Here is a 27,806-nt window from a genome sequence, read left to right on the forward strand (position 1 = left end):
ACTATTCCATTTCAACCAATCAGTACACCTTCTCCCTGCTATAAGAAGAGCAGGACCCCATGAGAATCTTTTACTGCTTTCTATTCACATCCAAAGTTATTGGAGTGACCTACCTATTATGGGATTCAAGTTATTTAATAACTTTCTATCATCTAATTATTGGTTAGCAGACTTTATTTAATAGAACTCTCTTATGTAATGAAAATGTTCAACACAACCTCCCATCCCCTTTGTAAAATAATCACTGCAAATATTTAATATAATACATATTTTATTCATTATAGTAGCACATGAGTAATGTTTCCCATTAAGCACATCTGACCACATTTTTAGATATTTCAATTTTTAGTAAATTGTTGTTATTTATCCTTTACTTATGTAGCCAAAGTGCATAACTTGGCACTTAACAATAAAGTGACATCCTTATTCTTCAGCCCAAAACACCAACCTGTTCAAATCCCCCTGAGAAGATCTCACCCTTCCTTAGAAGGGGGGCACCCCATACTTTTGAAACCTAAGATGTACAAGGTTTTAGTTTTCAAAACAGATAGCTATCCCATTTTTAATATTAATTTAAAAGGTTATTTTTCCACTTGAACAAAATTTTTATGTTAATGTTTATTCTTCTGTTTTGAGTATACTTAATTTCATTGTTTGGGTAAAATTGTTGTCTCTGTTGAAAAACTGGCTTGTCTCTAAATTTAATTTTCCTTCTCAAAAATAGTGTTCTGACTCGGTATACTGCTAACAATAAATCAGTAAACCAGGACTTTTATGGTATGTCTTTTAGCATATTTTATTTAATAATATAATTAAAGCTGGGTTTCAGGATTGCTGTTTTAAGGTTTTGCTCCATATGAGTTAAGCTTACTGGTTATCTGTTAAACTTATTGACTTAATTTTAAAATTATGCATTTAATGATATATAAAGTTTGCTTTAATTTTATAAATGTTCTGTCTTGTTCTTTAATGTTTTTAGGAAATTTTGTGATCCTCACATGACAGCCTTTGAGCCTGAAGCTTTAGGTAATTTAGTGGAAGGAATGGATTTTCATAAATTTTATTTTGATAATGGTAAGAATTCATAATTTTATATGTTCTTATAATATGATATGATCAATTGTTGAAATTTGTTCACATTTTATAATGAAGCAACATTATTTGAGGAAACTTTTTCTGTGGGTAACCATTACATGATCCCATTAATGATTGATGTGAAGTATAAAATATATTGTAACACTCAATTACACTGTATATTATACTTCACAAGAAATTATATTTGTTTTAATTCTATCTAAGCATAAAGGTGCAGTAACGTCATGACTAGTTTACATGTATATAAAGGCTGTTGACTTCAGATCGATTTTTAGTATTTACCTTTATAGAAGCAGAAACTGAGGAAATGCTTTTCCCATAATGTTTTTGCATGTTAGGATTCTATGGCAATTGAAGTCAAGAACCTTCATATACAAGTAGGAAGTTACTTCATACTTATATTTACTTTGGTATAAGATTAAAACAAGAAAAACAAGAATATAATTTCTTGTCAAGTATAATTATAATATACAAAGTAGCATTAGACTTGATATGGCTATATCATTTTACTACTAGATTAAACAGTGTGGTCATTATGTTGGAATTAACATCTTAGTGACCTGGCCAGTAGAATAGCTGTCTGATAGTTATCAAAACTAATATATAGAGGAGCAGAATGTAAAAGAATGAGGGATTCGGTGGATAACTTAGACCTAGAATATTGCAATGGCTCATGTTTGAAAGAAGTTATTATTACGTGATACTTCCAAGAAGTCCAAATACTTATCGAGGGAAGGCACTTACTCTACAACTCTTAATCTCCACTAACTTCAGCGAACCACATCATCTACATCAACTCCATTTACTCTCAACCACCATTTTCACAGACATGCCCATGGTGTGATTCGAACCCGCAGCCTTTTGGCTGGAGAGCGAATACGCTACTCACTTGGCCAACCAGGCAGACTTATGTATTTTTAAAAGATAAATTCTTATGAATTTTTCATTGATGCATAAATTGTAATTAATGATTGATTGATTAGTTGGTTGATTGATTAGGAGTTTATTGGTGACATCAAAAGTCATACTGCATCAAACCAAAGATTATAGCAGTAATAAAAATATAAAATAGTAAATAATATGTACAAATAGTAAATTTTTAAAAAAAATAGAATTTATAATCAAATGTGTTTGAATAAATTAAATCTTTTTAAAAAATTAAAAACTTCATGAAGTTTATCTGAGTCTGATAATATCTGTCTTGAACGTATCTGGCTCAGCCATAAAAAAATTCATTCCTTCATTGAGTGAAGTGGAGATGTGAAGTGCACTCCACCAGAATGTAACAAATGGTAATACATGTTGCATTGATCATGCATACATCGGTCATTAGCACTTCGTAAATAAGAATGTGTAAGATGACTGTGACCTATGCAGAGCCTAGTAAGCACACTTCCTCTCTTTTGTTTCTTTGTTGACTTGACTGCTTGTGACATTATAAAGTTTATCAGAAACATATGTAAATAATTTTTATAATTGCAAATATTTCAGCAAAGTCTCCACTTAATTAAGTCTTAAATCTTCACTATTCATATTAAACTGTGAATTCTTCGAGAAGAAGTGAAAGATAGAAAGATAGATTTTTGGGATAGGAGTAACAGAGTGTGAGCCATTTCGACTGGGTGTCATCTCCACTTTTCCCATGAGCTCCAAAGATGACACCCAGTCGAAATGGCTCACACTCTGTTACTCCTATCCCTAAGCTTGTTTCATCATATTCTATCCTTTCCGTTTTCCCAAAAATCTATCTTTCTATCTTTCACTTCTTCTCAAAGAATTCACAGCCCACTCTGGAAACCAGAGTGGGTTTTAAATTCACATACCCTTGTCTTATCCGCAATTCTCCCACATCTTCTATCTCCACATTTCCATACCCCCCCCCCTTTTCAGTCATACTTAAGCAGTAGTATAAAAATGTTTACCACTATATGCCTGATTCTGCTCCAAAAGAAGATAACCAGGAATATCCTACAGAGGTATGTCCAAAATGATTCCTTCCTTATATTATATCTATGTCTTTAAAACATCAGTAATGCCCTAAAAATTAAATTAAAAGCCAGTGACATCATAAAAGGGATATTCCTAAAGAAAAATAGGTGACATACCATAAAAATTAATAATGCAAATATTTCAACTATAAACTAACTAGTCATCATCAGTGCATTGTTCTATCTTCACCTTATGATTATGCTGATGCACTGATGATAACCAGCTGGTTGAAATATTTGCAATCATAAAAATTATTATTTAGTCTTGTGAATATGTCTACTAAAGTAATTTCAGGCTTAATCTCATGCAGTTTGTCCATGCTTCCAGTTATAATGAGTTATTAGCTTTGATCTTATAAACTGTTGGTAGTCTGCATACAGGACTAACAAACAATATCTGCAAAATGCATGAGCTCATCTGCAGTAGCATCTGTGGCTAGGAATCTAGCCTAAGTGAATATCAAAATTAAGAACCTTTAATTTGTACAATGGATTCACTCTTCAAAGCACTGGATGTGGATTATACACAGGAGACAAGATGGCTTGTAAAGAACTCAATGAGTCTCCTTTAGTGTTACACTGTGATCATCATTCATTTTAGACAAATTATGGACTCTACAACCGTGTTATAAATAACTATTTTAATTTCCCGACGTTTGACCTTCATATTAAGGTCATCATCTGGAGTACATACACATGTATAAAGACAAGCTACATTACATTTCACACAGTAAGCTACAGATACAATGATTTGATCAACGGTTATTCTACTAGCATGACCTCTAATGAAAAAGATATAAATAAAAAAAAATATAAAATCAAATTAAAATAAATAAGGAAATAAAATAACTACATCAAAGCTATATTCTATTTAAGATAACAACAAAGAAACATTCTTTCATATAGATTGTTTGTTACAGTGTAAACTGACATTTTATTTAAATTACTTAAATATAAAGAGCCAATAGGCTTCATTTCAGCTATATAAACATTATTTAAATTAAGAGGATATTAAATCCCACATTGTTTTAAAACCGAATAAGAAACTCAAAGATTGGAATCAGAGAGTTTCATGCCGAAATAGATACCAAAGGTATCTATTTCGGCATGAATAATGATGAAGCCTCAAAAAAAGGCTGAAACCGGTCTGGGTAGTGACCTCCCACCGTAATGTAATAACAGCATACATTTCCTAGGAAATGTGTTTTTACATTATGGAAAATACCAAGAATAGTGATCAGAACTTTACCACCTTTGCTGTGAGTTGCCCGAGATTGTATTACGTACTAAGACTACTTGCATTAGCTCACGCTAGTAATCGCTGATACTTTTATAGTTTACTATATTCGGCATGAAACTCTCTGATTCCAATCTTTGAGTTTCTTATTCGGTTTTAAAACAATCTGACATTTTATGTTTTTGCAAGTGGCATTTTTATCTCTTAATGTATTCTCTTAATCCCTATTCTTTTTAATCGCTATTTCTTTAAATGTATGATTTTAATTATTTATATCATAGGTGGCCAACAGCAGGTCCACAGGCTGCATGCAGCCCATAATAACGTAATTTTGTGTAGCCCGCAGCAGGATAAAAACTATATTAAATTATATGTATTATCAATTTATCTATTAGTTTCTACCGCAGATTTTCTGATTGATGTACTAGTTATATTCATTATTTCTGATGACGGAAACAATTTATATTCTCAACAGGGAATCAATATTGCTTTAAAAAGATTACCCAATTTATAAAATCTACTGCTTCTCTGCGTGAGTTGTAGTAGTGGGAGTGGTAGATTTCTATGTGCTCCAGAGTAATGCATCATTGAAAGTCACTTGTTCTGCTCTGGTTACAGTGATCAGTTTCAGAGATAACAGTGTTATTGTTGCAGTTTGTGTCCCCTGGTCAGTTACATCAGCCTTTGTGTACTATAAGAAAGAAACATAAGACCTATGAAGAAAACAGGTCAATGCGTGGTACTCAAACAGGCTTAGTTGGTTTACTAAGCCTGTTTGAGTACCTGTGTGAGTTACTAAGGCTAGAATCAATTGTCCTATATTGCACTACTTTATACATCAGGAAGCTCTGTGCGGTAAAATTCTGGAGATAGAGGAGGTTATGAAAACTGTAATGAAGTGTGTGAATCTAATTAAGGGTGGAAATTGGGCCTTGACACACCGCAAGTTTCTTTCTTTTCTAACAGGAAATATTTTCGACAGTTCCTTCGAGAAGTGTCCTTTGTAGGTAGTTATGTCTCAGAATATGTCCAAAATATGTGACTTTTCTCTTTTTAATTTCTTTCATCGGGCTCCTGTTTACACCTGCCATCTCTAGTGCCTCTTCATTTGTCTTTTTGTCTTTCCATGATATTCTCATAATTCTTCGCAGCATCCACATTTCAAAGGCCTCCAGTTTTTTTCACACTCAGATTGAGAGTGGCCATGTCTCCACTCCATATAATAATGTAGACCATATGTAGCATTTGAAGATTCTTAGTCTTGTTTTCAGATTTAATTCTCTAGATGTTAGTAAATTTTTCATACTGTTGAAAGTTGACCTTGCAATTTCAATCCTTTTTCTATTTTCATCTTCTGTCCTGCCATTCTCTGTGATCAAGTGTCCGAGGTATATGTATTTTTGCACCTGTTCTAATTTATTTCCTTTTATATTGATGCATATTTTTGGTATTTTCTTTTCTCTTGAAATTTTCATGATTTTTGTCTTTTTAAAGCTAAAACTGAGGCCAGATCATATTTATTTTCAGCTAGAAGAACTGTGTCATCTGCATATCTTAGGATTTTAATAATTCTTCCCCTACAGTGATTCCTTTGAGGTTACTAATTTTATTAAATATTTCTTCTGTGTACAGGTTAAAGAGAATCGGAGAAAAGACACAGCCTTGTCTCACACCTTTCTGAACTGGAATTCTTCTGAGGTCTCTCTATTTATTCTCAAAAATGCAGTCTGTTCCCAGTAAAGATTAGTTAATAGCCTAATGTCTTTTCCATCCATGCCTATTTTTGAAAGGATTTCAATTAATTATTCATGTTGGACATTGTTGAATGCCATTTTGTAATCTATGAAGCAGAGGTACACATCTTTTTGTTTTTCTACATATCTTTCTATGATGGTTTTGACGTTGAAAATATTTTCTCTTGTACCTACATTTTCCTTGAAGCCACTTTATGTATCATTTATTTCTATGTTTATTTTTCTTTTATTTCTTTCAAGTATAACGTATAGGGATACTTAACTGATGAGGCTGATTGTCCTGAACTCTTCACATCTTATAGCTTTTAATTTTTTGGGAATTGGAATGAAAATTAAGTGATTAATATCTTTGGGTAGAAATCCAGTCTCGTATATTTTATTGCATAATTTTGTTAGAAATTTCAGTCCTCCTTCATCGAGAGCCCTCAACCATTCTGCCAAGATGTTATCTATTCCTGCAGCTTTATGTGGTTTTAGTTTTCTGGCGGCATTTTCAACTTCACAGAGTAAAATGGATGGTCCTTCTAAATCAGTCTGTTCAGGAATATCATTTCTTTGTTGTTCATATAATTTCCTTGTGTATTCAATCCATCTTTCCATGATTTCTTTTTTTTTATCCATTAGAATATGGTATCTTGAGTCTCTAATGACACTTGCATGGTTTGCTGTATTTCTCTTGCTTGTCATTTCTCTGATCTTTTCATGCATTTCTCTGCTTCTGTGTTTTCTATCAAGGTTTTCTATATTTATACATTTATATTTTATCCATTCCTCTTTGGCTTTCCTGCATTCTTTTTTATTTCTTTATTCATGCTTTTATATTCAGGTTTGTTCTTTAACTTTTCCAAGGTTTATTGCTTTTCCTTTTTAATTGTGGGAGTGTATTTTTGGCTGCTTCATTGATGCTATTCTTGAATGCTTGCCAGTTCACGTTAATTTCATCAATTGGTGTTCTATTTTCTGTGTGAGTTGTGGTGTCAAACTTGTTAAGGGATTTTGTGAATTCTTTTATAAAGCAGTCTTTAACTTCTTGGTTGTTAAGTGAGTCTAATTTATAAGTTTCTCTTATGAATGGTTGGCTTGGTATCTTAAGTTTTATTTTGATTTTTTTGCAATCACTGGGTTGTGGTCCAATCCTATGTCTGCTCCAAGATATGTTTTTGTTTGTGTTATTGCATTTTGAAATCTTTTGCTTATTACTATATAGTCAACTTGGTTTCTATAGATGTCCCCAGGGCTTTTCCAGGTATATAGTTTTCTGGGAGGATGTTTAAACAGTGTGTTGGCAATTATTAGGTCATTGGTTTCACATAATTGAATTAATCTTTCACCTTTTTCATTTCTGATTCCAAGCCCTTGGTTTCCCATGCAAAATGAGATTTTTTCTGAGCTCACTTTTGCATTTAGGTCGCCCATCATTATAATAACAGTAGTATAAACTGGGGAGAGGAAGATGCATGTAGCAATAAGAGAATGGAATTTCTAGAATTCTTGAGGGACAATTGTCTTAGGCAACATGTAATACAGGGAACAAGAGGTTCAAGAGTTTTGGATTTGGTTATAGCATCAGAAGAGTTGATAATAACTGAGATGACATCTCTCCCACCAATTGGAGAGAGTGACCATATGGTTTTGACTTGGAAAGAATAGACATGCAGGAGAGTCAAAGAGATGGGAACGTATGTGGAATTATAAGGTAGATGATTATATCAACTTGGGAAGTTTCATGGAGGGAGGAATTGGAAGGCCGGGATATCATTAGTGCGTGGGAAATTATGAAAGAATATTTGTTAGCGGCAATGGTAAGTTGTATACCACAAGTGAACAAGAGGACACAATTTGGAGTAAAGTGGATGACAAACAATATTAAACAGGAATTACATGCGAAAAAGAGGCTGTGGAAGAGATATAAGGAGACAGGTGAAGAGAAGATACATGAAGAGTATAAGACACAGGCCAGAAGAGTGACTAGTGTGGTAAGGAAAGCAAAACTGGAATATAAGAGGAAATTGGCCCTAAGATCCAAAGACAATCCTAGGGAATTTTTTAGCTATGTGGCCAGGAAGAAGAGAAATAACTGTGGAAGAATTTATGGGATAAAAATGGGAATAGAGTGACTGATGCAGAGGACATAGTAGAATTGTTCAATGAAAACTTTATTGGAGTATTTCATCCTGGAGTAGTCAGTTTTAATGCTAGAGGGATAGGACAGGTTCAAGGTTTAGAGGTACAGGAGGAGAGTGTGTTTCAAATACTGAGTACTCTGGATGGCAGTAAAGCTGTGGGACTGGATGGTATTTCACCACGAGTTTTGAGAGAATGTGCTAGGGAACTGACAGCTCCATTGACCTGGTTCTTCAATAAAAGTCTGGCTGCAGGAAAGGTAACCAAAGGAATGGAAGGAAGTTAAGTTAGCGCCGCTGCACCAGTCTGCTACTGCCAGGCAGTAGCAGACTGGAAGTGTCTAATTATAGGCCAGTTTGTGTGTCATCAGTAGTTGTTAAGGTCTTGGAGTAATTAGTGAGGACCTATATATAATGCTGGGCAGATGAGGGTAATGTTATCTGTGAGAATCAACATGGATTTGTTAAGGAGCGATCTTGCTTTAGTAATATGCTAGCCCTTTATAAAAAAATAACGAGAGTAGTTGATGAGGGAAAGGCATATACTGCCATTTTCTTAGACTTAGCGAAGGCATTTGACAGGGTGTCATATGATAAGCTGATATTTAAGTTGCAGCACATGGGTCTTGATGTCAGATTGGTCAACTGGATTCAGGATTGGCTGTCCGATTGTTATCAGAGAGTTGTGTATGGTGGGGCAGTTTCAAGGAAGCAGAGGGTTACAAGTGGGGTCCCACAGGGCTCAGTACTGGGACCTATATTGTTTAACCTTTATATCAATGACATTGTCAGTGGATTGCAAGGGGATATTCAGTTGTTTTCAGATGATGCAAAGCTGGTAAGGATTATTAGTAATAGTGCAGATGTGGTAGCCCTGCAAGAGGATTTGAATAAGCTAGATAGGTGGGAAAATGAATGGGGATGTCAGTTTAATGCAGCAAAATGTAGGGTCTTGAGGTTTGGGAAACATTGATGTCACACTGCATACTCTATGGGAGGAGTTATACTGGAGGAAGTAGGGCAGACAAGAGATTTGGGGTTGATGATTGATAGAAACCTGAAATTTAGGGGACATATTGCAAAGGTGGTGAAGGTAACACAGGATTGCTGCAATAATGAGAAGGATGCTGACCTGCAGAGATAAAACAGTTATTTACGTTGTATAAGAGCCCGATCAGACCACACTTGGACTACTGTTCTCAGATTTGGTCCCCAGGATTTGAAGGGGATAAATTAACTTGAGAAAGGGTACAAAGGGGGATTACAAAGATGGTTTCAGGACTGTACGATGATAGTTATGAGGATCGGCTGAGGGAATGTGGACTGCAGAGTTTGGTGGATAGAAGAAGGAGAGGTGATATGATTGAGACTTTTAAACTGTTGAGAGGTGGTTACAGGGTTGACACTGGAGAGTTCTTTCGCTTGGTTGAACAGCCGGAAGGAGTGATGACAAGAGGCCATCCCTGGAAGTTATGAAAGGAAACTGTGAGCAAGAGGTGAGGAGTGGTTTCTTTGCATGGATGGTGGTTGAACCATAGAATGCATTGCCTGATGGAATGGTGAGAGCGAGAACGGTCAATGAGTTCAAGGAGTGGTATGATAGACTTTGTGTTTCTTAGGGGGGGGGATCTCCCCTCGATGAGTCTTGATAGATTTTGTGTTTCTTAAGAAGGACCTCCCACGATGAGTGTCTTTTGACTCCATGGAGGCCTAAATAATAATAATTATAATAATAATCTGACTTAGCACTGGAGATTGCAGTTTGAATGTCTTCATAAAATTGTTCCAACTCTTCATCTGGGTGATCTTGGGTTGGATGATTCAAACTGTTTGAGTGGGTGTGCAGTTATTTTGGCTGTTATGATTCTGTCATTTATGGGCCAATATCTCTGTAGAGATTTTGCAATTCTATTATTTAGGACAAACACTACTCCATTAAGGTGTAAGTCACTGCCAGAGTAGTAACTGATATCAAGAGGAAAATATCCTGCATTCAGTGATTTCAGCTTGAGAATTGCATCTATGTTTGGAAGCACATACGTATGTGAATGCACTTTCTCAACTATGAGGGATGCTAAATCTTCACAAAGAAGCCAACTGACTGATGACCACCTTCAGGATATATTATGAATATCGTCATCATCATTGAAAATCGACTTTGATGAACTTGTTGCTGCACATGAACGCCCACAGTTCTCATTAAGTTGTCTTGCATGTAAAAAAAAACAGAAATATATACTTAAATTTGATTTAACAACTTATATTATATTTAAATCAGTTAAGTATTTTATATTGTTCTCCCAGTAATAAAATGATTTAACAAATATAGTAATTCAATACATATAACTATTGCCTTGAAAAAATGCAGAGTTTATTTAACTTTTGTCTAAAAGTGTGCAGCTCGTGAAGCTACCACTCATCATATATTGGCCCTCGTATAGAAAGAAGTTGGCCACTCCTGATTTATATGTATGTTCTTACATTTTCTGTAGTTCACACACGAAAAAAAAAAAATTAAATTAAACCTGATTTAAGATCCTGTATTATCTTTGGTCCTATTTATACTCGACTCTTAGGGAAAGTTTAAATGGGTCGAATATGTGCCTTCCATATTCCTGGGATTTTTAGGCCATCATTATTGTTAAGATTAGGGTGGTTGATAATAATCTCGCAGGCATCCTTAAATTTACGTTCATACCATGTTTTGGTGTGGTGTAAACAACAGGTGCTTTTCCAGTCAATTTTATGTAAAATGTTCAGAGCATGATCAGACAAGCAGGCTTCACCATAGCTATTAAATTTAATGTACCGTTTATGTTCTTTTTGTCTGATGGGAATCATGCATCCTGTTTCTCCTATATAGGGAAAATTACAGGTACAGTGAATACGGTATACTCCATGGTGGGCCAATGGAGAAAGTGGATCCTTGGATGAGTTGAGTAAGTTTTTTAATTTTGCAGGAGGTTTAAAGGTGGCTTTAAGGTTGTATTTTTGTAGTATGCTTATTTTATCTGATGTCCCTTTAATGAATGGAGTGGTTACAGTTTTACTGTAGTCTAGTTTATTTTTGTTTTTAAGTGGGGTGTATTTTGTGGATAGTATTTTGACTGTGACCATTTTTTAGGAAGGTATTGCTGATAACTTTTAATTCATCTTCAAGTGCTTGCTCATTGGAGCAAATCTTCAAAGCTCTGTTTTTTAGTATGTTAATGACACCTAATTTTTGTGTTGGGTGGTGGTAGCAGTTTATGTGTATATATTGGCCAGTATGTGTCATTTCCGATAAACAGTGAAGGAAAGACTGCCAGAAGGAAGATGTGTGACAAGTGTATCTAAAAACAGAAGTGTGTTCTGAGTTTCAATCTTAATTGTGAATTGTATGCATTTGTGTTGTTTGTTTAGGTGGCTGAGGAAAGTGTCGGATGTCTGGCAGCCATTGTGCCAGATAGCAAAAACATCATCAACGTATCTAAGTCAGACTTTGGGTTTTAAAGGAGAGGAATCTAGAGCTTGCACAAAATGTTTCATGTAAGAGTTAGCAATGGGGGGGGGGGGGGGGGGATAATGGTGAGCCCATGACTGTGCCTTCTTTTTGTAGGTAGAAAGTGTTTTACCACACAAAATAGCCAGAATGTAGTATATTCGCATAGACCACTGTGATATTGGGAGGGAGTTTGTCCTGTGATAGAAAGATTGCATTATTGATTGAAACATTTGTGAAGAGGGCAGAGACGTCAAAACTGACTAATAAATCATCTTTTTTCAGTGTTATGTCTTTGATTTTGTTTACAAAGTGTTGTGTGCTTTTAATATAGGAGGAGGAATGACCTACCAACGCCTCTAGTGTTGACGCAAGTTTCTTGGTTACGTGATAATTGGGGCTGTTTATACCTTCGACTATTGGCTGGAGTGGGACGTTTTGTTTGTGTATCTTTGGAAGACTGTAAATTCTTGGGGAACAAGCATATTGCGGAAGTAATTTTTTAACTATATTTAAGTAGCTTTTCTTTTTCTTTTTTATTCAATTGGTAGAGTTTTAGTTAACAGGTTGGTAGGTGCTTGTCCGCAACTATTAGATTCATTTTTTTAGCATATGTAGTACGATTTTGATAACTGTGGCACTGTCTTTGTTGCTTCTAGTGATTGCGATGTCTGTATTTAATTTTAGTGATTTCACTGCTTTCAGTTCGGATTTGGATCTGGTCATTGTCTATCTTTATGTCGAAGAATGCTTTCTTTGTTTTTAAAGATAGACAATGCCCAGAAAAACAACTGACATGTTTGAATTTCTCCACAGTGAACAAAAACAGCCAATCACAAGCCAGCGGTAGCAACAACCAACCAAAAGCAAGGAACAATAGGAACCACCAACTGCCATCAACGTAGAGTCGCGTAGTCAACCTATCGAACCAGGCCCTGAACAGTGATGAACTATCGCTACTCAGCAAAGGTTTAAACTTTGCCGTGGCACCAAAAACTATTAACAAACTTGATTTCATTTATCATATTGAAAGAGTTTTACGATTTATCCCAACCACCATAGCAGATAAAATACATTAAGAAACCTCTAACATTTAAAATTTAAACTATTCAAAAACAATAAATAGCAACCTAATGAAATCTGAACTGACAGCAGTGAAATCACTAAAATTAAATACAGACATCATAATAACTAGAGCCGACAAAGGCAGTGCCACAGTTATCCTAAATTGCACTACATTACATATGTCGAAAAAATGAATCTAATAGTCGCAGACAACAGCGCCTATCAACCTGTTAACTATAACCCTACCAATCAAATAAAAAAGAAAACAGAAAAGCTACTTAAATCAGTCACTACGTGGTCTGAAGATACGATTAAAAAATTACTTCTGCACTGTGCTCATTCCCCGAGAATTTATGGTCTACCAAAGATACACAAACAAAATACACCACGCTGGCCAATAGTCAAAGGTATAGACAGCCCTAATTATCACCTAGCCAAGATATTAGCTTCAACATTCAAAGAGTTGGTAGGTCATTCTCCCTCCTGTATTAAAAACACACAACACTCTGTGAACAAAATCAAAGACATAGCACTGAAAAAAGATGATTTTAGTCAGTTTTGATGTCTCTGCCCTCTTCACAAAAGTTACAATCAATGACACAATCCTTCTATTACAGGACAAATTTCCTCCCGATATCACAGCGCTCTATGTGCATATACCACATTCTGGCTATTTTGTGTGGTAAAACACTTTCTGCCTACAAAAAGAAGGCACAGTCATGGGCTCACCATTATCCCCCCCCCACATTGCTAACTCTTACATGAAACACTTTGTGCAAGCTCTAGATTCCTCTCCTTGAAAATCCAAAGTCTGACTTAGATATCTCGACGATGTTTTTTTGCTATCTGGCCCTATGGCGGCCAGACATTAGACACTTTCCTCAGCCACCTAAACAAACTACACAAATGCATACAATTCACAGTTGAGATTGAAACTCAGAACACACTTCTGTTTTTAGATACACTTGTCACACATCTTCCTTCTGGCAGTCTTTCCTTCACTGTTTACCGGAAATGACACATACTGGCCAATATATACACATAAACTGCTACCACCACCCAACACAAAAATTAGGTGTCATTAACATACTAAAAAACAGAGCTTTGAAGATTTGCTCCAATGAGCAAGCACTTGAAGATGAATTAAAAGTTATCAGCAATACCTTCCTAAAAAATGGTCACAGTCAAAATACTATCCACAAAATACACCCCACTTAAAAACAAAAATAAACTAGACTACAGTAAAACTGTAACCACTCCATTCATTAAAGGGACATCAGATAAAATAAGCATACTACAAAAATACAACCTTAAAGCCACCTTTAAACCTCCTGCAAAATTAAAAAACTTACTCAACTCACCCAAGGATCCACTTCCTCCATTGGCCCACCATGGAGTATACCGTATTCACTGTACCTGTAATTTTCCCTATATAGGAGAAACAGGATGCATTATTCCCATCAGACAAAAAGAACATAAACGGTACATTAAATTTAATAGCTATGGTGAAGCCTGCTTGTCTGATCATGCTCTGAACATTTTACATAAATTGACTGGAAAAGCACCTGTTGTTTACACCACACCAAAACATGGTATGAACGTAAATTTAAGGATGCCTGCGAGATTATTATCAACCACCCTAATCTTAACAATAATGATGGCCTAAAAATCCCAGGAATATGGAAGGCACATATTGTCATGTGTGAACTACAGAAAATGTAAGAGCATGCATATAAATAATTAAAATCATACATTTAAAGAAATAGCCATTAAATAGAATAGGGATTAAGAGAATACATTAAGTGATAAAAATGCCACTTGTAAAAACATAAAATGTCAGATTTTACTCACGTCAGTTTTTACTGTAACAAAACGATCTATATGAAAGAATGTTGTTATCTTTCATATAGATTTGTTATTTGTTAAGATAACAACAAATATATTTCATATATATTTGTTGTTATCTTAAATAGAATATAGCTTTGATGTAGTTATTTTATTTCCTTATTTATTTTATTTTAATTTAATTTTTTTACTGTGTGAAATGTAATGTAGCTTGTCTTTGTATATGTGTATATACACTCCAGATGATGATTTTAATATGAAGGTTGAAACATCGGGAAATTAAAATAGTTATTTATAACATGGTTGTAGAGTCCATAAGTTGTCTAAAATGAACTCAACAAGTGTGTGTAAATTATACTCTGTTGGTGGCCATTTTCTTTTAAAGCACAAGCACAAGATGAATTGCATACAGCACTGCTGTGTTATTATTATTACAATCAAGCAGGATCTGATTGGATATGATGAAATTAGGAAATACAGTAGCACAAATAATATATTCCTCAGATTTTGAACCATTAATATAGATCGGAAGGAAATCAGCATTCTGCTTTATGCACATTAAATAGCTACATGTAGAGACAGCCAATGAAGTGTCAGACTTCCTTAGTTGGCACAGTGAGAGGATGCATGAATGCAAACTTACTGAGGAATGCAGTAATGTTTTCAAGATTGATGCCAGTAGCTTGCATAAGCTCTTATTACAGATATAATACACATATCAAAAAGACGTATGGCAGTCTGATGTGTGTGTGTGTATGTTAGAGAGAGAGAGAGAGTGAGTGATGCTGAGATTGCTAATGCAGAGAAAAAATATTAGATGATGTAGTATGCTCTGGAAGAGATTTTTTTAAGGGCATAGTTAGAAGACAACTGTTTCTGTCTATGGACAAAGCAGGTTTGTTCACCTCAACATAAACACTTTGAATGGGAAATGTGCAAAAAGCACCAGTAACTATCCAGATACTCTTATGATGAGTAGGATCCATTGCAACCTTGCAGAAGAACCATAGACTTGAGATCCATGATACAGTTTTGAATGTGCAAGTGCACGGCAATGATGAATCCACATCCCATTCAGTAGAGGATAGAGTACAAAGGAGATTCAATGTTGATGAATTTGTGCAAGGAACGTAAGCTTTCTGTAAAAATATGAGTCATAAGAACTTAGGTTCAGTTGCTGCTGGCAGAATATTTTGTCCCATTCTTAACTGAGGATCTGGTTGAAGAGTGTATACAAACACTTTTTTCTGCTGAAAACCTGAAAACCAATTCCTAAGAAACCATGAAGAGACATGATCAGTTGTTTATTGGTGTTGTTTTTCAGTTACCCTCATGTTACAAGAGCAACAATAAATCATGAAGTCATCAACTTATAGAGCTTTGTCGTCAGTGAGAGGAAGCTGTTAAGTGATTAACTTTTACAGCAAAGAATGTCACACTTAAGATAGTGCCTTGGAAAACACTCTCTTCTTGATGATATGACCAATACAGTGTACTTCATACTTGGACTTGGAAGACCTAGATGGACAAAAAGTTTTTAATAAACACAAGAAGGTGCCCTGAGAACAAGGTTATAGAGTCTTTTCATAAGCCATCACCTCTGTCATAAGCTTCTTCCTATTATGTATATGCTTATATGTTCTCATTTCAGGGATTAATTTCTCTTATACATGTTTCTAAATGGTGCATCATTGAAGAGTGTCTACAAAAGTCGCATTATGTGTTGGAGACAAGAACGCTAGTTAATGCAGATTTCTCTAAATACAGGAGAAATTAGACAATAATTATTTTCTTTGGTATCTTACATAGACAGTTGGTCAGAACAGAAGGTAGGTAATTGTTACTTGCATTGGATACTTTCCTGGTTTTGAGATGGCTCTGACAATTGACTTATACCAAGAATCCAGTAAGTATTCTGTAAGTATTCTGTTGTAGAGTAAGAGAAGAAGATCCGTAGAAGTTGATGAAAGATGTTTTGCCATCTCCATGTTCCACGTACACAGTGGAACATGGGGATTCGATTTAACGAAAAAAAAGTACCAAAAGTCGCCAACAGGGGAAATTTTGGCGCTGCCAAATTAATTTTAGTAGGTGTGACTAATGAATGACTAAATGGCAAATGAGGGACAGCACACATCAATTTCCTGACGTTTATTGTTAATTACAAATGAGGTTCAATATGACCACCATAATGGATATCATCAGTCAGCATGGCCACTTGTGTGAGACAGTAGAAGAACTCTTTTTAGTTCTTCCTCAATGAATAGTAGATTGTATGACTCTTGCCCATCAACAGAAAAAAAAAATCTTAGCCACTGTTTCTCTTGTTGCTCTTTCAGTATTAAAAATTCAGGAGGATATGAAGCTGTTGCTGAGATTTTAGCCAATTTTTTTTCCCCCAATGTGCCTGCAGTAGATTTGGGATCCACAACAACACATCCATTCTGTTACAGGGTAGACAAACAATGTGTTTTATATCCTTTTATTTTCCTAATTCCATCCCATACAGTTTTTGCTCTAATTAGATTCACAGATGATGTAAATTGGATCCAAGATTATCTTTGACTCTGATGTCTCATATAACATGCTTTGACCTAAGGACATTTAAAAGCTATTAGGTTTGATGTGGTAGTATATTACAAAATATTATTATTATTGAGAGAGATCGCCAGGCGTCAGGAACTCATCGAGCATGCTCTGTCTTGATGTTTTTTAGATGCTTGGCATGATGGATTCCACCAAGACTTGGGATAGATTGGAAATTGAGAGGATGTTTTTGGAATTGCAGCTGTTGCCTGGACAATACAATCTTTTATATACCGGGTGATAATAAAATAACGCCACATGTTCAGAGCCCTCTAGCGAGTAATGTATTGGACGAAACACACCAATATTTGGTAGACATACACAGTGGAAATTTTGGCACTGCCAAATTAATTTTAGTAGGTGTGACTAATGAATGACTAAATGGCAAATGAGAGACAGCACACATCAATTTCATGACGTTTATTGTTAATTACAAATGAGGTTCAATATGACCACCATTCTGATGTTCCAGGAACTGCATACAGTACATGACATTTTCCACAGTGCCTCGCAACATATCGGAATTGATTTGTCTCACGTGTAACATTATTCAATCTTTCAAAGTTGGAATATCAGGTACATGTCCTTGATACACAATGCTTTTAAGAAATCCCCACAGCCAAAAGTCACAAGGATTGAGATCAGGCGATCTCAGTGGCCATGGCGTGGGAAATGCACGACTAATGATTCTTCTGTCAGAGAAAGGTTGTCGCAAAACACGCTTTACCTGAAGTCCGATGTGGGGTGGTGCACCATCCTGCATGAAGATGGTCGAATCGAGACATCCTCTTTGCTGCAGTTGTGGAACCACAAAGTTCTGTAGCATATTGGCATACCCGTTATCATTGACGGAACAGGTCACTGGTCCATTTTGGTGATTTTCCTTGTAAAAGTATGGACCGATGATAAAAGATGCCATAAATCCGCACCACACTGTGACTTTGGGTGAGTGGATAGGCATCTGTAGACACGTGTGGATTAGTTGCAGCCCAAATGCGACAGTTGCGTGTGTTAATATCGCCATTCAAATAAAAGTGCGCTTCGTCACTCCATAAAATCTGCCACGACCATGCATCATCCACTTTCATGTGCGCTAAGAATCTCAAAGATAAGTCAATTCATGTGATCGCATCACCAGGACTCAATTCTTGAACATGACTGATTTTATGGGGTAAAACGTCAACATCTGATGTAGGATTTTCCATGTCCCCTGCACTGCTAGAGTTCCAGTAGTTTCAAATCGCCGAATCAGTTTTCGCAAGTTTGTCACGCTAATTGGTCCTTTTCGTAAATTTTTCATATGCCGAAAATCACAAAGACAAGCACTGGCATTATTGTTCCGCTGATAATAGAGTTTGACTAACAAAGCACGCTCACGTAAGGTAAGAGGCATCGAAAAGCAGTTCATCTACGAATGATAAGAAATCTCACAGGCTTTCCTTTTATTGCATGATCGCTCACAAGAAACACGATAATGCAAATTAATGCATTTTACTCGGTAAACAGTGCCAAAATTTCCCTTGTTGGCGACTTTTGGTACTTTTTTTCATTAAATCGAATCCCCATGTTCCACTGTGTACGTCTACCGAATATTGGTGTGTTTCGTCCAATACATTACTCGCTAGAGGGCTCTGAACACTTGACGTTATTTTATAATCACCCGGTACTTCATTGATAAGTGTTTGACTGACTACTCAGCATTAAATTTTGCAAGATGGGAGATAGTATTCCAGTCAGCATGGTCATTTTCCACATGGGGATCTGGGTAGGAGAATATGGTTCCTGTGAAGATATTGGAGCAAACAACAGGAAAATGATTGCCTACATAGATGTTCTCTTTGACATCCCATAGGAGCAGTGGAAAAATGGCAAGAGAGCAGATTGTGAGATTTATTGAAGAATATGATTGGGTAGATATATTATGGAAGGATGTCATCGTCATCATCAAATTCTTGATACATGCCCTCAGGTAGTGTACAGAATATTATGATGAGGTAAAGGAGAAAACGGCAGCTCTACTGAAGCAGATAACACCTGTTGACTTGCATCACTGTTTCCAACAATGTAAAATTCGTGTGCAGCAGTGTATAGATAGAGGAGGGGAGTATGTTGAAGGGGGGGTAACAATTAAATTGCACAGTCATAATAATGAACCACATTTTTGCAACCGGTCTCATTATTTAATAGCCACGCCTCATATTTCCATGTTTAATTTGGCATCTTCACTAAAAATTATGCGTAAAAAAAGCTCAGATGTTTTTCTTATTCTATGGGTTCGCCATTCAGGATACAATATTTATGCCTATTTTCAATGGCTTTGTTTTGACTGCTGATTTTCATACCCAATTTATTACAACAGTTATTCTATTTAGTTAGGGAATCTTGCAGGCTTGTACTGGATTTATTAAGAAGTATAATATCATCTGCATAAAGTAAAGAGTTAAGATTAACATCACCAATTTTGATATCAGATTTGCCATTCTCTTCCATAACATATATAGATAATGAATAACAGTGGAGGTAATGTGTACCCATGTCACACACCTCATTTAACAGCGAACCATCTTCCTATATCTCCTTCACTTCTAACTACTGACGTTTACCTTAAATAGAGACTATGTATTACTCAATATAATCTCCAATTTGCATCATATAACTGTAGTGTTTTGAAGATCTTTCCCCTTGGCACCTTGTCATATGCCTTTACCAGATCTACAAAAAACTTAAATACAAATCCTTTTTATATTCTAACGATTTTTCAACTAATTGCCTTAAAGTGAATATCTGACCCTAGTAACCTGTGTTTGGCCTGATTTCATCTTATTCTTCTCCAAAGATCTCACCAGGAATGCTCAAAGGATCTTACCAGGAATATTCAGTAAGGAAATTCCCGTGGAATTCTCATATTCAGTTTTATTTCCCTTTTTTACAGATGGATACTATGAGTGCCCTATTTGGAATTCAATCCTCTGACCAAGCATTCTGAATTATGCAGTGCAGCCACTGTAACACTTTTATATCTCAGTATTCTGTCTAATTTCATCTTCTCTAGCTACCTTTCACATACTCCAGATACCTTTTATCATCAACATCAAATTCCTGACATGTACCTTCAAAGGGAGTACAGGATATGATAGTACTACATAAAAATCTTACATCAGTACTAACTTCCTATCTACAATTTTCCTCCAAATCAATCTGTTACCTGTCAAGACTCCAACATTATCAGATCTTATATTTCTTATATTCTAAGGCACTTTTACTGTATCAATTCACCTATATCTTTGCCTTCCTCTGGGTCTTTTTCCTTCCAACCCAGCAGAGAATACTCATTTTGCTAATCTTTCCTCTCCTATTCTGCTTAAGTGACTATACCACCTGACATATGCACTGCTATCACATTTCTGGATGCTAACAATGTCAAGTTCTTTCTTAATATCCTCGTTTTTAATGCCATTGATGCCATCTATTCATGCCCCTAATCTTTCTCAGAACTCTCATATCTGCAGTCTCTAGTCTTTGGTCAAGTGTTTTATTTCTAACCTAGCTCTCAGATCCATAAGTTAAAATTGGTTTGAACACTGTCTTTTATGCAGCTAATTTAATGTTTTCACTAATTTCTCTCTTATTCCATATAAATGTTTTAGTTAACTTCCTACCATACGAGCTTTGTTAATTTTGTTGTCTATTTCCATATTTAATTTACCATCTTCATTAAAAATCATGCCTAAGTAGCTGAAATGTTTTACTTGTTCTATAAGTTCTCCATTCACCATGCAGTTGATATTTTCAGTGTTTCTTCCTATTTTTATTGTCTTTGTCTTGTTATTGCTGACCTTTATACCATATCTATTACAACAGTTATTCAATTTAGGCAGGGAATCTTGCAGACTTGTATGTGGATTTATTTAGAAGTATAACATCATCCACATAAAGAAAAGAGCTGAAATTAACATCTCTAATTTTGATATCAGGTTTAATACCACTTTCCTTCAAAATGTGATCCATATAGATAATGAATAACAGAGGAGATAATGTACATCCTTGTCTCACACCAGATTTAACATTAAACCATCTTCTTGTTCTTCCTTTAATTCTAACTGCTGACTTACAACTCAAATAAAGACTAAGTATTGTTGATATAATGCCCCATTGACACCATAAAACTGTAGCGTTTTGAATAGCTTCTCTCTTGGCACCTTGTCATATGCCTTTTCCAGATCTACAAAACTAAAATACCGATCTTTGTTATATTTCCATGATTTCCCATCTATTTGTCGTAAAGTGAAAATCTGATCCTGACAGCCTCTATTTGGCCTAAATCCAGCTTGTTCTTCACCAAGTTTCACTTCCACAATCCTTTGCAACCATTTCTCAAGTATACTTGCATAAATCTTACTAGAAACATTCCTGTACAGAAATACCTCTGTAATTCTCACATTCAGTTTTATTTCACTTTACTGTATGGGTACTATGAGAGCTCTACTCCAGTCATCTGGAATTCGTCCCTCTGTCCAGGCTTCCTGAACTATGCAGTGCAGCCTCTTTTATACCTCCATACGCGAGCATTTTTGGTTGAATATCATCTGCTCCAGCTGCCTCCACATTTCAGGCTTTTGATGGCATTTTCTACTTCAAGTATGGATATGTATTCCTGACTGCATGCCTGATCAGTGTTTTTTACCATTGTGCTCTCATCACTGCTTGTTCCATTTAGCAATTTTTCGAAGTAATTACTCCATACTTCAAGGATATCTTTTTCTCCTGTTTTCATGTCAACTTTATCATCTCTAATTCCTTTTACAGCACTCTTTCCTCCATTTCTGAACTTCTTCAACAGCCTCCAGAATATCATGTCACCTTCTTGATATTTTTTTTTTCTATGTTCTTACCAGAGTCTTCCCATGACTTTTCTTTAGCTAGTTTTACACAGTGTTTAGCTTTCTTACATTTCTCTCTGTATTCTTTAAGAGCACAAGTCAACTTATTTTCCAGCAACTTTTGGTTTGCTTTCTTCTTTTCCTTCACTGCCTGTTTAACTTCCGCCAAGGAGTTCTGATTTTTCTTCAGAGCTTGCCACTGAATCTCCAAGGTTTGATTCCTGTTCTCAAACTCTTTAATTTTTTTCTTGAATAATATTTGTGTATTTCAGTCTACAGCTCACATCTGAAAGTAGCTCAATTTTTATTCGCTTTAAAACTTTCTTACATGTCATTGTTTTCAATATGAAATTCAATTTTATCCTGCTCAAAACTAAATAGTTATCACTTCCAATTTCAAATCCTCTGTACACTCTAGTGTCCTGCACCAGAAACATCACTATCAACAATAACGTAGTCAATGAGACTTTTCTTATTCCTTGCCTCTTCTCTCCCTGTGAATTTGTGCACATTTTTATGTTGGAACATGGTGTTAGTAATAACCAGTCCATGTCCTGAGCAGAAATCCAACAGGTATTTGCCATTATTATTAGCTTTGCTCTTTTCTCCAAATTTTCCCAAAACATTTTTGTATGTCGAACAATCACTTCCTACTCTGCTATTTAGATCCCCAACAAGGACCAACTTTTCATTTTTCATTGTGTCAGTTGCTTTCTCTAAAGCCTCAAAAAATTCCTCCACTTCTGCATTAGTAGAACCTTCTGTGGGACCCAGGCACAAATAAGTCTCATTGTCCAGTTCCCCATTCTCATATTTGCCAACATCACTCTACTTGATACTGCCTGCCATTCAATTAGATTAGCCTCGTATTTAGTGTTGAATACTATGGCTACTCCTTCTTTTCCCTGATTGTCATTGCCTGAATGTAACATTTTGTATTTATTGCTCAGAAAGATCTCGCCAGTTTTTGTCTTTTTTTGTTTCAGTCACTCCTGTTATGTTGATCTGGTACTTATCCAATCCCTCAGCTAGCTCCATTTCTTTGCATTTAGGTTTCTTATGTTGATATTACTGATTTTGAACTCTGGTGATGTTAGTTAGGATTTGCTCCAGTAGCTGACTTTACGCTATTCACCCTGGTTCCCTGGTGAAAACAACAGGGGCCTTGTTTAACCGAGTAATGTTCCAGATGGCATGAATTTCTTTCATGTTGTGCCATCATTTTATATTGTAGTTTAGCCAATAAGAATACAATCAGCCAAATCGCAAATTGCCAGCCCATTGTCATTCGTTCAGTATCCAGGTAGATACCCAACAGGGTGCACCATGAGAAGGTGAGGATTGGACATTAGGTCAGAAGCCCTGGTCTGTTCTCTGCATTCCTTTAAAGGCTATGCGGAGGTCTCCTCTTAGTTATACAGCTTTGACCCTTAAGCACCCCTTTCACATTTTAGGTTTTTAATGTCTTTTCTACTTTGAGTATTGATATGTATTCCTGACTGCATTCCTGTGGTTGTTTTGTTCTTTTTGGCAAACCACCTGCTACTATTGCATGTTTCATTTAGCAGTCTTTCAAAGTAATTACTTCAGACAATCAGAATATCTTTATCTTCAGTTTTCATAGCACTTTTATGGAGATGATGAAGGTGCCATTTTATGGCACCTTTATATTCGCTATTCTCCATATTCTCGTCTCCAACCATTGGTGTGCAATGGATATTCTAAGAAAACAGTACAAAGAATACTATTAGGTTTCTCTACTCCTACTCCACAACAGTGGAGTAGGAGTAGAGAAACCTACTCCTACACATTGAACATTGAACAAACAGTTATCAACATGTACCACACAAAACCAAGACTGTAGCTTAGGTATGTCGATGACATCTTCATCATTTGGCCAGGCTCAGAAGAAATTTTCCACAAGTTGATGGAATTCCTCAGCAGATTTAACAAAAAAATCCAGTTTACATTAGAAAAAGAGAAAGACAGATCCCTTTCCCTTCCTAGATATCCACATTTCAGAAGAAAATTATGGCTATCTTCCATTTGATGTCTACACAAAAAAACTGAGTACCAGCAATATCTATGTTCCACATCACACCACCTGGTGTAAAAAAGGCACCATCAAGCAAAAAGGAATAAGAAACAACATATCCCAATGGCTTTCTCTTAAAAAATGGATACAATTTCAAAACTATCACTAGCATCTTAAATAGGCCATCACATATTCCAGAGTATATACAACAACAAGATAACTGCAAAGGTGCTGTTCTTTACCTCACACCAAAAATATTACAGATAAAATAAGAAAAGTTCTAAGACAGTATAACATAAAATTTGCCTTTCAATCACTAAAAAAAAATATCCATGATGCTAAGATCACCTGAACAATCTCAGCTTCCTCTGAAATGATGAGGAGTTTTCAAATTCTTCTGTACTTACAACATTTGTTGCATTGGAAAGAGTGGTCAGTCTGTCAAAAAAAAAACATGTCAAGGATGTGGTTAAAAAAAAAAAAAGAAAAACACCAAGTAAATTGGTAACTCCATAAACTTCCCATACATAGACTTCAACAATTATGCTATATACTTACAATTATGTAAGTATATTTTAAAAAGTGAGAGAAATGATATGATGTCCTACTCAGTATAATAAATGTTATCAGGAGGGAGGATGAACAAAGTGATTGAGATGCTGAATAAGAGAAATAAGCATGCAAGGACATTAGTGGTTGTGTTTGGAACGAGTGACTTGGTTGGGCATAGGGAGACTGTAACGATGGAATCACGAAATTATTGAGGAGTGTGAAAGACAACAGTGTGGTTATGTGTTGCCCAGGTATGACAATGATGAGTTACAGCAGAAAGAAAAGATCTTAATGATAACAGAAATGTGTGAGGAGAAAGAAGTGCAGTTTATGAATGTGTAGGATGAAATTGAAGAACAAATGGAACTGTATAAGAGTGATTTACTACATCCAGATAGTTTTGGAGTAAGTTATCTAGAAAGACTGTTGCAGGAAAGAAGTGTAATGCACGATTCAAACAAAGTATCAGTGGAGGTCAGAGAAGATGAAAATGAGCAGGATAGTTGACCATATGAGACCAATATGACGGGGAATGAAAATGTGAATGTGAGAACAGGAATCAAGTTGAACAGAGAAACATGGTGGGGCAAGGAGAGAGAGAGAGTGTAAAGAGAGTGGATTCTGAAAGCAGTAATGGTTGGTCAGCATAGGAATGAAATTGCATGGGGTAGCAGTCTCACAAATTATCATTATTATTATATTATACTATTAATATACAGACACCTCCATGGAGTCCAAAGACTCATCACAAGCAACCCAATCTATCATACCTCTCCTTGAACTCTCCTTATTAGACATAGCACACACACAACTGACTTTGGCAACCCATTCCACTATTCACAACTCTCCAAACAAAAAATCTACCCTCTACCCAAGGGCTGAAACATTTTCCCTGCATCAATCCTATAAAATCCTTTAAGCTACTTAAATGATTCCATCATATCCCCTCTTTTTCTCCTATCAAGCAACTTCTACAATCCACACACCTTCAATCTATCCTCATAGGAAACATTCCACAGGCCACTCACCATCTTGGTTCACTTGCAAGAGGTACGCGAATTCGCATGGAGATAGGGGAGAATTGCGGGTGAAGCAATAGGTATGTGAATTCGCATACCTCTTGCCTCACCCACAATTCTCCCAGATGTCTATATTTCCAACCCCTCCCCTTCCTTTCAGTGATACTTCAGCAGTAGTACAGATGTATATCACTATATGCCGGATGCCTCTGAATAAGAAGGCAACCAGTAACATCTTACAAAAGTATGTCCAAAATTATTCTTCCTATATATTCTTCATAAATCTTTCTTGAAAACATTAGTAATGCCCTAAAAAATTGAGTAAAAAGCTAATGACATTATAAAAAGGGGGTACTCCTAAACAAAAATAACCATAAGAATTAATATTTATTTAGAGGAGTAACATGGAAATTTTTCCAGAAATAATACCTTTAGTTTAGCATATAGTTCGCACACAAAAAAGTTTTAAGAAATAGATAGTGAATGTTGTTACGGCAGTTTCAGATATTTTGGAATTCAGTTGAAGAGAATCAGCATTTCAACTCAATGACTGTCGGTTTGCCTTTTTCGTTGAGTTACGCAATCTTTTGTTAATGTCACACCAATCATGTGCATAGAGATGCAAGTAACCAAAAGAGGAAATATGGAAGTGAGAGTACTGACTTCTACTTAATCTTGGATTGTACAGTGTTGGATTAAGATTAAGGGGGCCATCATTAGAACTGTTGTGGAACTGGATTTTGAGAGCTTGAGACATGATTTCACCAGAAATAATTAATTTAATTGCAGAAGCATTGTAAGTTCTTTGTAATTATTATTTTCTCTTTATTTTAAGTGTGTCTTTATTTTTTCTCTATTCCTTATATACTGTTATTCTACTTAGCTGTGCGCACTTTCTCTCTCTGAATCTTTCTTGCTTATAATATTATGTACTATGTTTATCTACCCTTCGCACTACGAGTCTTATGCCTAAGATACTAGAAAATTTATTTAATTTAGACTGTGCCACTAATATCATTTAATTAGCATAAAACTCAATAATACGGCTGGCAGATTTCTCTCTCTCTAACACAAATTCCTTCAATAAAACTTTACACAAACAGCCGTGGTCTATTCTTTTATTTAACTTTACGCTTAGGCTATATCACTTAGTTTCCTGCTCACAAGTCCGATTTATTTAGGAACAGTACAGTTGTAAAAATAAACAATTAGGCAGCACTCTTTTAACAAAAAAAATCAAAACACATTTTATTTACATTACTATGAAATATACATGAATTAAACAATAGGGAGATTGCTTTCTCTATCCATCTATAAAAATTCTTTAGCACAAATTAGAACCTTTTTACTTCAACATTAATTAATCTCTTTAACTCAAAAACCTATTAACTCTCTGCTTACAAATTCAACTTATTAAACTCCTAGTTTACTTGCAAAGAGGTTAGAGTTATTTTTACAAATTCGATATCAATTTCCAATATGCCAATTGACTCTCTTAAGGACGCTTCTTATCACTATTAAACAAAAATCTTAAACGTCCTTCTATAACAACTATAAGAGGGAATATACAAAAGTGTGTAACTTACAAAGGCTCTGTATCACACATTCAGTCAAAAGTCTTTCACTAAAAGTTCTATGGCAATTCTTTCATCTCAGATCTTGAGCTTCCTTCAGGAAATTTGGCTTCAGTAGTATCTCATCAGAAAAATAGCAGGCTGTAAACAGCGACCTGTGGTACTCATACAGCTCCGGCAAAAAGAAAAACTTCCGAGCAAAGCTGCTTCGGGTAATTTACATCGCCTTTTCTCCTCTGCTTTGGCTCGCCGAAAATACCTTGGCAACTGCTGTCTCAAGTAGCTTGAACTCCCGCCTCTAAGAAACTGTAATTGCCTCCAACTGTCAACCGGGATCCCTCTCTTGCCCAGAAGCTTTTCTCTGGCAATTGGAACGTCTCCTTTCAGCAACTCGAAGCTCTCTCTCTAGACTGAAACCAGGAATCCCCTCTCTGGCAACTGCTGGAAGCAGGGAGCTCCATCTGTGGCCTCTGGAAATCCTCTCTCTCTGGCGTAGAAGTCATCTCTCTCTAGCATTGTCTCGAACTGAGAAGCTCCTTATGCTTGGCTCTGTCCCTTTTTATTATGCCTTC

The 27,806-nt window shown here is 35.8% G+C and overlaps 1 protein-coding gene across 3 annotated transcripts in view; it reads left to right on the top strand.

Annotated features, from left to right (window-relative positions):
* CaMKII (Calcium/calmodulin-dependent protein kinase II) overlaps window positions 1-27,806 on the top strand; it is a 789,323-nt gene that overhangs the window by 713,307 nt on the left and 48,210 nt on the right. For all 3 annotated transcript variants that reach the window (XM_090404176.1, XM_090404177.1, XM_090404178.1), the window contains one exon: window positions 980-1,074. In XM_090404176.1, coding sequence (XP_090260302.1) covers window positions 980-1,074 — 95 coding nt within the window. The remainder of the gene's footprint in view (window positions 1-979; window positions 1,075-27,806) is intronic.

The sequence above is a fragment of the Typopeltis vanoorti genome, chromosome 14 (assembly GCF_054136105.1).
Source record: "Typopeltis vanoorti isolate ZY-2024b chromosome 14, IOZ_Tvanoo_1.0, whole genome shotgun sequence".
In the NCBI taxonomy this organism is placed as follows: domain Eukaryota; kingdom Metazoa; phylum Arthropoda; class Arachnida; order Uropygi; family Thelyphonidae; genus Typopeltis; species Typopeltis vanoorti.